We start from the raw sequence: 13,362 nt of genomic DNA, 5'->3' as shown, positions 1-13,362 counted from the left end.
GGGATCAGAGCCTTACTTCCTGTACAAACACGGAAAGTCAATGGCCCTCCAAATTTGTATGGGGGATGGAAAGGCTTGTTCTAGGTTTGATTGAATCTTGCATTGATGCAGCCCGTGATGCACATGTTCTGTGTGTACTAGACAAACCTGGGAAAAGCTTTCGATGCACAAAAGTTAATGACTTACTGGTCTACTAAATGGAGATAAAACAGAAAAGCCACACCCCCTCCCTCCCGCCAATCCCCAGACACTAACCTCATACATGCAAAGCTCGACAAATGAAATATATCCCAGGATGACTCAGACTCTAAACTTCAGAACTGTGTGGGCGGCACTTACACATCGCTACGAGGCCTTAATGACAGGTGAGCGCAATGACTATGCAGGTATAGTAGCAGGTCGTTGCTCAGTGCACACTCTGAATGCCGGATACTGGCGCTGTGAGATGCAGAAGTGCTCCACAATGAATGCGCAGACTGCCCTCTGGTAGATGCGGGGGCAAGGGCTCTCTCTCCCCCTGCAGTATGCCCAGGCTTCCCCAGCGAGAAGCATGGGCCCTCCCCCACCTGCCCCTGCTGCAGATGCCCATTGGTTGATTTTACAGTTTTTGAGGCAGACCTTGCTTTGACGGCATGTGTGTATTTTAACACTGTTGCACTCGATGCCTTAATAATTTACTTTATATGCCATTTCCAAGATTTATTGCATGGGACACACTGCCCCTTGATAAATGCAAACAATCACTCAAACCGTTTGAGCTTGAAACAAGCCAACCCCGCGTGCATGTCTGTGATTTCATGAGCGCTAGAATATTCCCCTGTATGTTACACTGCTACACATTTCATGGAGATTTCCAAATATAGCTCATCAGAAAGAGGCCGAATGAATCCATGCAAGTGCTAGAAAACACAAGGCTGTGGGATGACTCGCTCCATCAGTTACCACTGACGCCCAGCTTGGAAAAGCCCCCACCCGGACCCCCAGGCAGCATCTCCAGGCCAGCAACTGTCTCTTCTCTGCTGTGCGCCTTTCTGTTTTCGTAGTGGGTCTCGGCGCGTAGAGCACTTTATACCGTTCTCTCAGCGTTTCCCATAGAATAAAATGGAAACGTAACACGTGTGTTTCCGTTAACACTGTTTTTTCGTGGCAGAGTATATGTCCCCCCTTTATTCGATCATCCAAATGACCACTTACCGTGCGTGTCACCCCAGCCCATTAGCCCTCATTGCACTCAACTCATACAGCAATGAACACTCTCGTTTATTTATTTAAACGTTTGTATATAGCGCGCAGTTTGCCCAGAGGTGTCAGAGCACTTTTACAATAGAGCGAAGTACATTACCAGTTTCGGAGGCCTTTAATTTTTGTTTTTCACAATCAGTTGCGCGTTTGACAAAAGATGCACGAATCCACGATGAATCTGAAAGCACACAATTGTACATTTTCTAAAGTGACAAAACCGCACTTCCCATTAACAAGGCGAGAGTGGAAACACCCCAAAACCGAAAGTGATAAAGCCAGTGCATACCAGAACAAGCGCTCGCCATTGGGGGAAGGCAACGCTGTTTATATTTGCATCGCTCTTTCACTTTCGAAAGCGCGATGCAAAAATAAACATAGGGCACCCTGCCTTCTTTTGGGAGGCCCATCAGGACTGGATCTCAGGAGTTGTTTACATAACAGCCTCCTTGAAATAAGAAATTGCTTCACGACAGCTGTGAAGAAACCCAGTCCGGATGGGCCGTCCCAAAAGGAGAAAGGGCAGTAACTAAGAAGCCTCATTTTCAATGAAAAGCCACCATTTACCATAAATGCTGACACTACCCCATGAAAATGAGGGGCGGGGCTTCAAGCCCCCTTCTGAAATATACTCACCCACAATATGTCTCGCAGACGCGAGCAGCGCATGCACTGCAACGCAGGTCTGCGAGTCCTAAAAATATAGAACCTCATCAGACACATGCAAGCCAGGACAAGTAAGACACCCCACTTCTAAAAGATCCCTGCAGAGGGTAATCCTATGGTCAGTCATCTCTAACATCTTAATTATTTACTTATTTAATATTATTGTGCAGCATAAGAGCAACAGAATACATAACAAAGAAACTTTACACAGCATATAAATGAGTTGTATGTGTAAGATGGTTTAAGGATGTATACAGTCTGAATGCAAAAGATCAACGGTACTAGTCCGAAATTACATGCACAAACGGAGGTTAAAAAGTGTAGGCATGAACAACCCCCATGGGGGACAAGGTGTAGTACAGGAACAAGACAACTGTCAATATTGATCATTTGTACATGGTTTGGAAGGTAGGATGTAAACCATCACAGCGGAGTGCCTTCACGTCCCATGTGATCATTTAGGGTATCAAATAGGCATCATGATCAACAGCGCCAAAAGTCACAGATAGAGCAAGCATTATTAGCAGATTGGAATCACAGTAAATCAAGATATGCAGGTCATCAATGATTTGCACGATAGCTGTTTTGATTCTGCTACTTGCTTTGAAACCAAACTGGGTCTCATCAGGAAGATTGTAGTCAGTGACAAAAAGCTTTAGAGGATTTTGGACAGGAGAGTTATAATCAAACAGTCTGAAAGTTGTTGAGATCACCTAGATCTGCAGAGGTTTTCTGTTTTTTAAGCAGAGACTGTTCCAAAATGTAGGGATTCCGGAAACTCCCTTCTATAACTGAAACATTGAGAAGATTAGACCACTAAGACACAAGAGGGGTGTGCATGTTTTTGGCTAAGTAAGCCAGTAATGGTTCCGCAATATGATTTGAAGAGTTATGTTTGGAACTAGTACCAAGACGTTCCGCTTGAGAAAACTTTTCTAAGAGAGACCAGTTGTTAGCCATTTCCCTGCATAAGGCAAGGAAAGCGTTGTTCAGGGATGTAGAAATTCCTATCACCTGACACCCAGGACATTGTTTAGTGTCAAAAACAAGCATTCTTGTATATTTTGTCCGCAGGACAAATAGGACCAGACAAACCTTTTGACTTGTCAGTCAGTCTACTGGTAAGATGAGCACCAATTTGCCTGAAATTGTATAAATGGTTCATTAACATAAAGCTTTTCAATTAGGGCGAGTGTTTCACGTAAATGCTGAAATGCATTAAGCCCAGCATGCATTACATACAGTGGTCTCCATAAAAACATGTACAAGTGATTGCAAAAAAGAACAATCTGTGGCTGTTAATGTTTCTAGAGTACTCCTCGATAACATGCAGCTTCATGAAGTAGAACGGTGGCAGGCTTGGCGATTGCCTTCAAAATATAATGTTTTTGTGCAATTTAAAAATAGGTCTAAGGTTTCAGCTTTGGTAAATAATGATGCAAGACTGAAGTTCAACTTTAAATACCATTTCTCTTACGACATCATTAATTTAAGGTATTTAATGCGCCCCAGTATTTATTTAGATGGCGAATCAATGTAAAACCATTAAGGCAACATTATAGGCAACTTTTATAATAAACACTGGCAAAGCCAGTAGCTCTGGTGTTGGCCGTCAGCCTTTTGGTTTAATCAAATGCGTGTTTTGTGATGGTTTTACAACACTTTACTGTTGGGAAAAACTGCCAGGTCCTCCTCAATCTTATATGAAAATAGAGGTTAAAAACAAACAATATTATTTTGGTCTAACAAGGGCACTACTTTGTGTGTCAGTGCTCCTTTTGAAAAGGCAAAATGCCCTCATTCATAGCGAAGTTAACCAATGGCTGAAGTGGGCTGACCTGCTGCCCATGCTGAATGCGGTTGTGAGTGGGAGTAACAAGTGACTGGCGCAGTAACAGACTAATGATTTAAAGGTGTTGGCTGGAACCCCCTAATTTATACATAAAAGTTAAGTAAAATCATAATATCAGACCTAGAAAATAAATTAGGACCTCCATTGTTAAAGAAAATAACACTTTGTGCACTTCTTTGACCTCTCACTGGTGAAGATGTACACAATTCGCAATAGTTTACAGATGTTGGCCTAGAAACGGTACTCCTAGCAAATATTTGTGTATCCATTTTCAAACAGCAAATGTAAATTTAGTTGCTAAACCCTTTTTTTTTCACCCACTGAAATGTTTTATTCACTGAAACTCCTTTTTCTACACCCTACTACCTTTTTATGGGCTGGGGGATACCATCCAACCCTAGAAAACGTCTTACCCCTGAACTTGTCAGGAATACATTTCTAACTTTTTCCATGATACTAATGTGTTGGAAAGAGCTGGTGAATATTCTTAAACTTATAAGTTTGTCAGCACAACACACAGGGCATTCCAGCCTCCTTGTCTACTTTCAGCCCTTGCAAGTAGATTTGTTCCCATGAAAATCTTCTAGCCAGTATATCCTTTTGAAGGCAAAATCAGCCTTCACATATGCAAGTCTAGCTCGTATGCACAAACATCTTTGAGAATCGGGGGCGTAACATTTTAACTCTACAACATATTGCATATCAAATCAAGTTGTAAAACGCATATTAGTCATTGAAGAAGTGTTAGTCATATGCTCACAATGGCCAACAAGGGAACCAAGATATATGAAACTAAGTAATTTGCCCAAGAAATACACAATGTGGTGAAATGGAGAGTGTCCGCTGTCTCGTTGATATTCAGTTGGTAAAACAAACTAGACCACAGAAATAATCTGGGTTTATTTACAGTCCTGTTTTGTGAAATAGAGTTAATACTTCAAAATATATTTGCCTGAGAAATTCACAAAAGCCTTTCTCAGAAACTAAAGTAAGAAAGACAGGAGTGGTGCAAGAAGAATAATTATATACACTGGACTACGGTCAGAACTTCAATTCAGTGAGAGGCTAGCATAGCCAATAATGTAGTAATATCAAACAGCCGGCCTAATCAGAGCCTAGTCATAAAGAGAGACTGATTTAAAGATTTGACATAAATAGAACCCTAGAATGTTCATAATATGGATAGGGCGTCATCAGATCGCTGATATAACAAGAACGCTGTCCATCAAATAGCACAAGTGTTTTTTCTTTTATATGCTACAAGTACATTTAGGGACCATCTGGCTCTTTAAAAAAGTAGATATTTTATAAAATTGCACACCCATGAATGTTAGAAGATGGTTTAAGACCTGCTGTATGAAGCTGGGTTTCTGTTGCAGTAAACCAACACACACACACACACACACACACACTTTTTGCCAGACTACGGATGCACTTTGGCTTGATGTGCCCTGGGTCCCTGCAAATCAGGTTCCCAGGGCATGTGCTCTTTCCCAAAACTGTGCCTTGTACCCCCAATTGGCACCTCTCTGGCCACATGTCGGTCCCTTGTAAAAGGCACCATGGGTACCCAGTGCACTGTGGCCAGTGAAGGTCTCTCAGGGCTGCAGCACTTAATGTGCCACCCTTAGAGGTCCTGCTCCTGTACACACACACACACACACACACACACACACACACACACACACACACACTGTTCAGCACCAAAACACAGGGCCTGCAATGGCAAAGTGAAGAGTCGACGACATGGCACACATCCCTGTGTGCCATGCCTACAACCCTCCGCCCTGGCATAGGACAGCCACCCCCCTAGCTGCGTGCAATATACCAGTGGTGAGGGTACAGGCGCATGCGCCCTGTACCCCTACAGTGTCTAAGACCATTCTTAGACATTGTAAGTGCCTTAATGCCATTGAGGGTATATGGTGATGAGAGTTGGTCATTACAAACTTCACAGCACTGCCATAATGGCTTTACTGAAAACTGGGTAGTTTGGTATGAAACTTCTCAGCACATTAAACCCACACTGATGTCAGTGTGGGATTTAATGAAACATGCACTCAGAAGGCATCTTACAGATACCCCTGAAAAACGACCAGCCTCTGGTTGGTTCACTGACTGGTAAACCCCGGCCTGCTACCACAATACAGGTTTCTGGACCCCTGGGGTGGGAGCCTTCGCTCCCTGATCCCAGAAACAAAGCCTTTCCTGGGCAGAGGTGGTCACACCTCTCCCAGGCCAGGAAGAGCAATCTGTGGCAGGAGAGCTTCAAAGGCCTTGCTGCCTTTGTAATGCGATCCCCAGCTTCTCCTGCTACCAGGAGCAGCCCCCTTCCTGTCTTCCCTCCTTTTTGGCAGTTAGACATGTGGGAAAAATTAGCACAGCCAGATGGTGTGCCCACCTCTACCAACCCCATCCCTCAGGCGTGTGGGGTGAAGCCCACTCTTCAGTGCCCGCCTTCTTGCAGATGGCTGGTACTCTCCAATCAGGAGTAGGGATTGTGCCCCCTCCCCCACGTGGGGTGAGCACACCAAGGGTGCAGTCACCCTAAGGTGAGTGGCCCATTGGCTACTGACCTCGAGACCCCTAAAACGCCTCCTAAATACAGTATTTTGGGGGCAGCCCTGAACCAAGAAGACAGATTCTTGCAACCGCCGAAGAACGAAAGAAGACGCCCAGCAGAGGAGAACTGACTTGGCCCCAGCCCAACCGGCCCGTCTGCAGTTTTCAGAGATCCTTCACCAAAAGTCACCGTGCCCTGCAGCCAGCGACCTCCAGAACCCTGGGAGGACAGACTGCCTTCAACAAAGACCGAATCTCCGGTGAACAGCAGCTCTGTTCAAAAGAATCTCCCAAGCCAGACTGAGCCTGATGAGGACAAAGAAACCCGATGCCTGGAACCACCACTGCACCCGACACCTATGGCCCAATTCTGGGAGGCCCACCGGTCCTAGCGCTCCAGAGGCAGAGTCCACCATGGTTACCTCTCCTGGAATCCCAGAGGTCGCACGCAGCCTCTGCACGGAGAACCCCCAACAGAGAGTGGCCCGGTAAGGTGAAATACGACCTCAACAGACACCCCTTCATCCAGCCGCCCCGGAGAAGAGAACCCGAGGTGCACCTAAGGTCCCTGAGCCCTCCAACTTACCTGCTCAGCTGTTCGTTCCTCCCAAAAGTCTTTCTGGACTGAGCCTGCAGCCAAAATCCAAAACCCTCAACTCCCATTGAAAACAGGACACCCGACGCCAAAACAGCACCCTGCACCCAGCCGCCCGTGTGCTGCTGCGGGTGTACTTTGAGTGCTAACTCTGATCCCTCTTTCTCCTGAGCCTAAAACCAGGAGCTTTGCTCCCACAAGCTTGTGGCCTACTCGTGAGCAGCCACCAACCGGAGGCCACCTATCCCCCATTGGATAACATTGGGCTTCAGCACTCTGCACCCGGCCGTCCTAGTGCCGCTGAGGTTGTTTCAAGAGCGCATCCTTGACCCTGGGGGAACTCTGGTCTAACCCCAGAATACCAACTCCCACAAACAAGTACTTACTTGCAAACCAGTAACTTCATTTTTCTCCATAAGAATACATTGACTGTTTTTCCTTGAATGGAGTTGGTTTTGTATGAGAACTTGAAAAACTGCAAATATTAAAAAAAAAAAAAAAAAAAACTACTTTACTTACCCTGTCCCAGTGTGATATCTAAGCATATCACACCAAGTGGAAAAATTAACCCATAAAGTAATCTGCAAAGTGATCTAACAGTAATTTCCACTGTAAAGAATTACAAACCTGTATCAAAGACATTTTCATTCAGCTTGCTTTTATTGTTCAACCTGCCTTGATAAGATTTTAGCAAAACATTTATTTTACTTGCCTGCACCAGGCTTGGCTTGGTTCTAAGAAATAAAAAAACAAAATATTTTGTATACAAACAAATTGTTCTGAGTTCAGTCTTTGAGTGTGTGACAATTTGCTTCCCAAGTGTGTACAACAAATGCTTAACACTATCCTCTGATAAAGCCTTACTGCTCACCCACACTACCACAAATAGAGGCTAAGGTGCTATCTACTTTTACCTCTGCCAAACCTTTGGGATTCCACTTGACTATGTGCACACTATACCTTATTTTGGTATAGTATATACAGAGCCAGCTTTCTACATCTGCTTTTTGGCAAATCAATTTGGATTGAATTTGAATATATGATATATTTTTCTAAGATGTCCTAGCCTAGCAGATGTCTTCCAAGATTAATTCTCAAAGGGTTTTGGCAATAGAGGTGCACTGTCATTCTAAATTTGACAACAACAACAAGAATGAGCAACATAATTGTCATACAAGAGAAACATTACATCAAATTAATATCCATTCATCCAGAGTCCCTTCTTCATGCCCTCTTCGGTGCACCCTTAGCAATTGTAAGTGGCACAAGCTGTAATGAGGCCATACTAATAGCAATATAGTGCTATGTTACAAACAATAATGATATGTTAAAGATCTCACTTTTCTCTCTTCTACATCATCTTATCCGGATTCCTGCTGCATTTTGAAACACAGAGGAATGAACAAGGGTGTCGACCTGCACATTATTAGGCACAAGACTGTGCTCTTTCCCCTGGCATACTTGACTCACCGTGCGGTGGCTGCACTCCCGGAGGTGGGGCTACCCTGGAAGACGATGCAATTTTGCTACCTGGGAATGCAGGTAAAACATGACAAACAGCAATACTGACTTAATATGGGGCGAGTGCTGGACGGTCTCACTGCCTGTTAAATTTTGGAATACCTTGCCACTATCTGTCATGGGCAGAGTGGCACTTAGCAAGATGGTATTGCTGTCCAGGTGTCTATACACCATGCAAAACCCATTTTGCATCCTCCGGAACTCCTTATTCAGGCAACTTAACAGGCTATTGGTGTCCCAGGTGTGGGCATGAAAACGAGATAGAGTCTGGCTGGAAGTCCTAAACATGTATTTGGCAGAGGGTGGATTGGAGCTCCCAGATCACCAGTTGTACTACCTAGCTGAACTCCTCCAGTATGCTGTGAAGAGGGCCTTAACTGGGAGGAGAAACTCCTGGGGGGATTGGTGACAGAGGCTGATCTCCCTTAACTACTTATGGGGGGCTCGTAGGATGCCGGCTGGCACCCCCTTCATAGTGATCCAGGTTGCACAGGTGTGGGAAAAAGCAGTCACAAGTGTATTGAAACATTCGCCGTACGCTAAGCTTCTTCCCATATGGTGGTTGCAGCCCTTCCTGCATGTCCGCGCCTCCATGGAACTTTTGCAGTGGGTGAATGGCAGCTGTCAGAGGGGGTAGACCTGTGTTTGATTAACTCTTTTGTAACTCGATAGACGCAGAGACACTTTTTGGGGTAGTACCGGGGCAACTTCTACTGTACGCGGGTGTCCTGTACGGTCTGTGAGATATGAACCCTAGCGAGTCCCATGTCCTAATGGTACTTCTGGACCAGAGTTCAAGCAGGGACCTCATTTCCCGGTTGTGTGCTGCCTGAACGAAGACAGAGGGACGCTATGTCCGCGACAACTGGAATAGGAATCTGGATGCCCCACTCACAGACGGAGAATGGAAACACGCTAGGACATAAGTGCATGAAACAGCCAGCAATGCTCCGTTTAAGTTGACACCGTTTTATTAACTCCACAGTGCATACCTGACACCGCAATGGCTACATAGGGTATATCCGACGCAGTTGGCAGGATGTGACTAGTTGAGAACCTGCTGGACTGGGGTACTGCAGCCGATAACAGGTGTCAGGGTGGAGCAGTCAGTACACAATTGTCTGCTGGGCCTTTTTGGCGCTCCCTGGGTAGGAAGATGGGATATAAGTTTGCTCAGCTGAGATTAGTCCTTGCCAGGTGTTGTATGTCTATTCGCTTGGCACCGTCAACGCTGAGCAAGTGGAGAACTGAGTTGTTAGAGTGAGCGGTGGCTGAAGAATGCAGGCCTACAAAGGTAAGCATGAATGTCCATACAGGGAGGGACTTGGAACCCCCCCCGCCGCTCTACCCCACCCACGCATGGCCAGATCCAGGATGTCATAATACTTGTTTCCTTTTGGGAATTTTCTGAGCATTGGGGGACCACTATGCTGCTGCTATCTTTTCTGTTAGAGCTCAGGGTCTTGACCCGGTGAAGGTTGTTTATTGATAAATGCTAATAAAGAAATATTTGAAAAAAAGAACTCAAGTTAGGCGCCCTGCACTGGTAAATCATCACTCATAATTAAGCAGAGCGCAGCTCTGAGTATACGTGGTCTTGTCAGCACAGCGTGGTCATATTCATAAATATTATACAATTTGTACCCAGCACTGCCCGGACATGGATCGGGAGCAGGACCTTACTTATTGTTGTTTTGTGGCAAGGCAACAGACCCTACAACCACCCAACGTCTGCTTAATACCCATAGTAGCTTTGTTTTTCAACCCCTCAGCAGCAGTAGACAGACTAACAGCTGTTGTGCACTAAGCACTGGGAGAGTTTTTGCCTGCCTAGCTATGCCCAACGCCGCCATGAGTGAACACCACAACAACTTCCTACGGATCAGACTGTAGATAATACAAATTCAATAAGGATCAAAAACCAAGTCATCGGAGCAATAATTGAAAAAAAAATGTAGATACTTTCAAAAACAGAAAGGTCCAATTGTAATCAATCTACATGACCATTTGTCGAGAGCTTGCGATTTCTCTACATCTAGCAATATTGACACACACACAGACCAGCACCAGAGTCTCCACAGAGAGCTTGAACCCTGCATACTCATAACGCTAAATGCTGTTTTAGATCTAAACATGCCAAATTTATACACTGTTAGGTACCTAAATCAAACCTCATTTCCCTCCTCCTAGTTTATAAACATCGCAAAACCATCATAACATTTCAGACAGGAAAAGTATTCATTCTAAGCCTTTAAGTCTGTTGTCTTTGTATATCAATATATATCCCGCAAAGTTATAGATTACTGCACACGTTTCTTAACGATAAATGCTGTATAAATAAGTATATATTTTAATTAACGTACCTCGAGAAGGGAGAGCCTTGAAAGTGTAAGAAATACCGGGCTGTGGAGTCTTAACTAAAGGGATCTGTGGTGTTAATTTGCACCAAGGAACTATTCAACACCACATATACTGTAACAGCCCTATCATGTGCCACACATTATGGGTCAGATTAACGGAATACGTTAATCTTTCCTGCATTCCTACACTGCACTAATAGCATACAATTTTGAGACCTCCTGTTAGCTCAGCAACAGTTGTTCTTTGTAAATCAACCAAGTGTTTAAAAGTTTGTCAGTAGGATGAGAAAGACTCCGACAGTCAACGTTTACAGACTACCTCCCGGCTGATGATAAGGGCTAGAAGAGAGGGTCACAGTGTGCGATGTTTGTAGAGGTATATATGGTTGGTGATCTCTACAATGTGCATAAACAGGTAACTTTAAATTCAATGATAGTGCTGCTCACTGGTGGCGTACTATCTCAGAGCACGTAAGTACATATGAAATAAAATACGTAGTATTTATTTATAGAGCTATATGTTGAGCCACATGGGACTCTTCTGCTCGGTTTTAATCCCAATTAGGTATCACATACAGCGTCACTCAGAAGGCACACAATGGCACACCTAAATACGGTTAAATAATGTTAATGTCACACATGACCAAACTGGAAACTTGCCAGCTATGTCAGGGAGAAGAGAATAAAGGTTTGCTGTGAGGGTGAACCAACTTAGGTCTATGAGACAGTAAATAAAACACCCTGACATTGGCTGGTTGAGAGGGCAGAGGTTTGCACGGAGGGCTACTTGAGAGGATCTCCGTGTCGACTGCCCTCTTGTCATACCCCCAGTGGAGCCCTCTACCTGCCTTGGGTTTACCTGCTCTCCCGCCTCCGGAACTGCCTTCCGCTTCCTGCTAACTGTTTTCCTCGCCATAGTAGAAGCCGCGGAGGCCTCGGAGCCGCATGGAGAAGGCGGGGGGCTCGTCTTGGCTCATGTATTGTCGGGTAGAAGCTTCTGCAGGCCCGGGGACGGACACCCGAGGCTGTGCTCCGGGCCGCTTCCAGCTCTCAGCGCACAAACTACAGCGCGTCACATCGACCATGGGACGAAAGCCAAGCATTGCGGCGCCTGCCTATCTACGTCGACGCCGCCGCCATCTTACACACAACAAGCCTCGTTCGAACCAACCGCGCCAGTTTACTTTACTGTTGTTTTTAAATAGATTAATAAAATCTTAATTCCTTGATAATATATTGGAAACGACTAATGTGTTAAAGACAGCACAGCGTTCTCATTAAATACTATTATTTATAAAAACGAATCATGCACTCCTTTGCAGAATGAACTATACAATGGGCTATTTGTTAATTGCCACTGATAAAACGCGTATACTAGTCTTAAAGTTATAAAAGTACTGGGGATTGTTTTGTTTTATTCATTTTGCCCGATTGTGAAAGAAATGTGCCCCGTTCAAGATGGCCGTACTATTACCTCCCTCGTATGCTAGCTGCGATTTTTGCCTTTCTTTTATTTCAATGTCCTTTTTGTCCTTCTTCTATTTGGCTGCCAGGAACTCACAGAACAGTATTGTGTCGTTGAAAGTCTCGTACTAGACAAGATCCACCTTGTTTCCCAAGAAACATTAGATAAGATAAAAGTTGCTGGGCACGCTTATAATGTATTAGCATAGCCATATTAACAGTTTGTCAGTAGGATGAGAAAGGCTTGAAGGCTGCACACAACCTTCGCTGATCTGCGTTCTTAAGTGATTGAGGACAAGGTGACACAACAGGGACGGGATCAGCTGCACACAACCTTCGCTGATCTGCGTTCTTAAGTGATTGAGGACGAGGTGACACAATAGGGACGGGATCAACCTCGACAGTTAGACGTTAAAGCCATACAAGAGGAGATGCCTTAGTTTCGTCCACCATTTCAAAAGAAAAAGATTGCCGCTTTGACAGCGAGATATACCTCAGACGATGAGAACCCGACTACTGGATTGGACTTGGGCAATGACTGCTCGAAAGCGTAGGAGAATTTAACATAGTGCGGGAGGCCCTGCATCCTTGTCTGGAGACAACAGCAACTGAAACTTTCATTACTGTAGAAACAGCAGACACCCGACTTGCCCCCCCAGATAGACTGTATAACTTTGTCTTGCAAATGGAAGGTGACATAGAACGTGTGGTCACAGGGATTTGTTGGCAAAATCTAACCTCTTCTTACGACATTTTGTTAGCGGAGTCATGGGTTTACTAGAATCATTGTCGTGGATAATGTTGAGTACCACATTATGTAGTGAAAGATGATAATAATCCAGGAAGTTGATGAAGTAAATTTATTTAAAGTAAGATGGTACAGGATAATAGTACATTATTAGGTAAGAGTAAAGGAAATAAAACCCCACCAGGAGCAGGATGGTACCAGCTCAGCCCTAACTCTCAACTGAAATCCTAGAGCTCTGCAGCATTCTATTACATCATCATGATGTCAACATTCTACAAGGCTAGGCAGGAGACTATGGAGAAGGAAGTGTGAAGTGCAGTCACTACACATCTTCCCCTTTTACAATATCAACAAA

The 13,362-nt window shown here is 44.6% G+C and overlaps 1 protein-coding gene across 1 annotated transcript in view; it reads right to left on the bottom strand.

The window, feature by feature from the left end:
- The window catches only part of DCAF12 (DDB1 and CUL4 associated factor 12), a 304,177-nt gene extending 292,285 nt beyond the window's left edge, over positions 1 to 11,892 (bottom strand). Inside the window, exon 1 of the mRNA XM_085628764.1 lies at positions 11,655 to 11,892. Coding sequence (XP_085484890.1) covers positions 11,655 to 11,711 — 57 coding nt within the window. The 5' untranslated portion in view covers positions 11,712 to 11,892. The remainder of the gene's footprint in view (positions 1 to 11,654) is intronic.
- Positions 11,893 to 13,362: the final 1,470 nt, after the last annotated feature.

Source organism: Triturus cristatus, chromosome 2_1 (assembly GCF_964204655.1).
Source record: "Triturus cristatus chromosome 2_1, aTriCri1.1, whole genome shotgun sequence".
In the NCBI taxonomy this organism is placed as follows: domain Eukaryota; kingdom Metazoa; phylum Chordata; class Amphibia; order Caudata; family Salamandridae; genus Triturus; species Triturus cristatus.
Note: the sequence above shows the minus strand (reverse complement) of the source record. Positions and strands in the feature narration are given on the sequence as shown.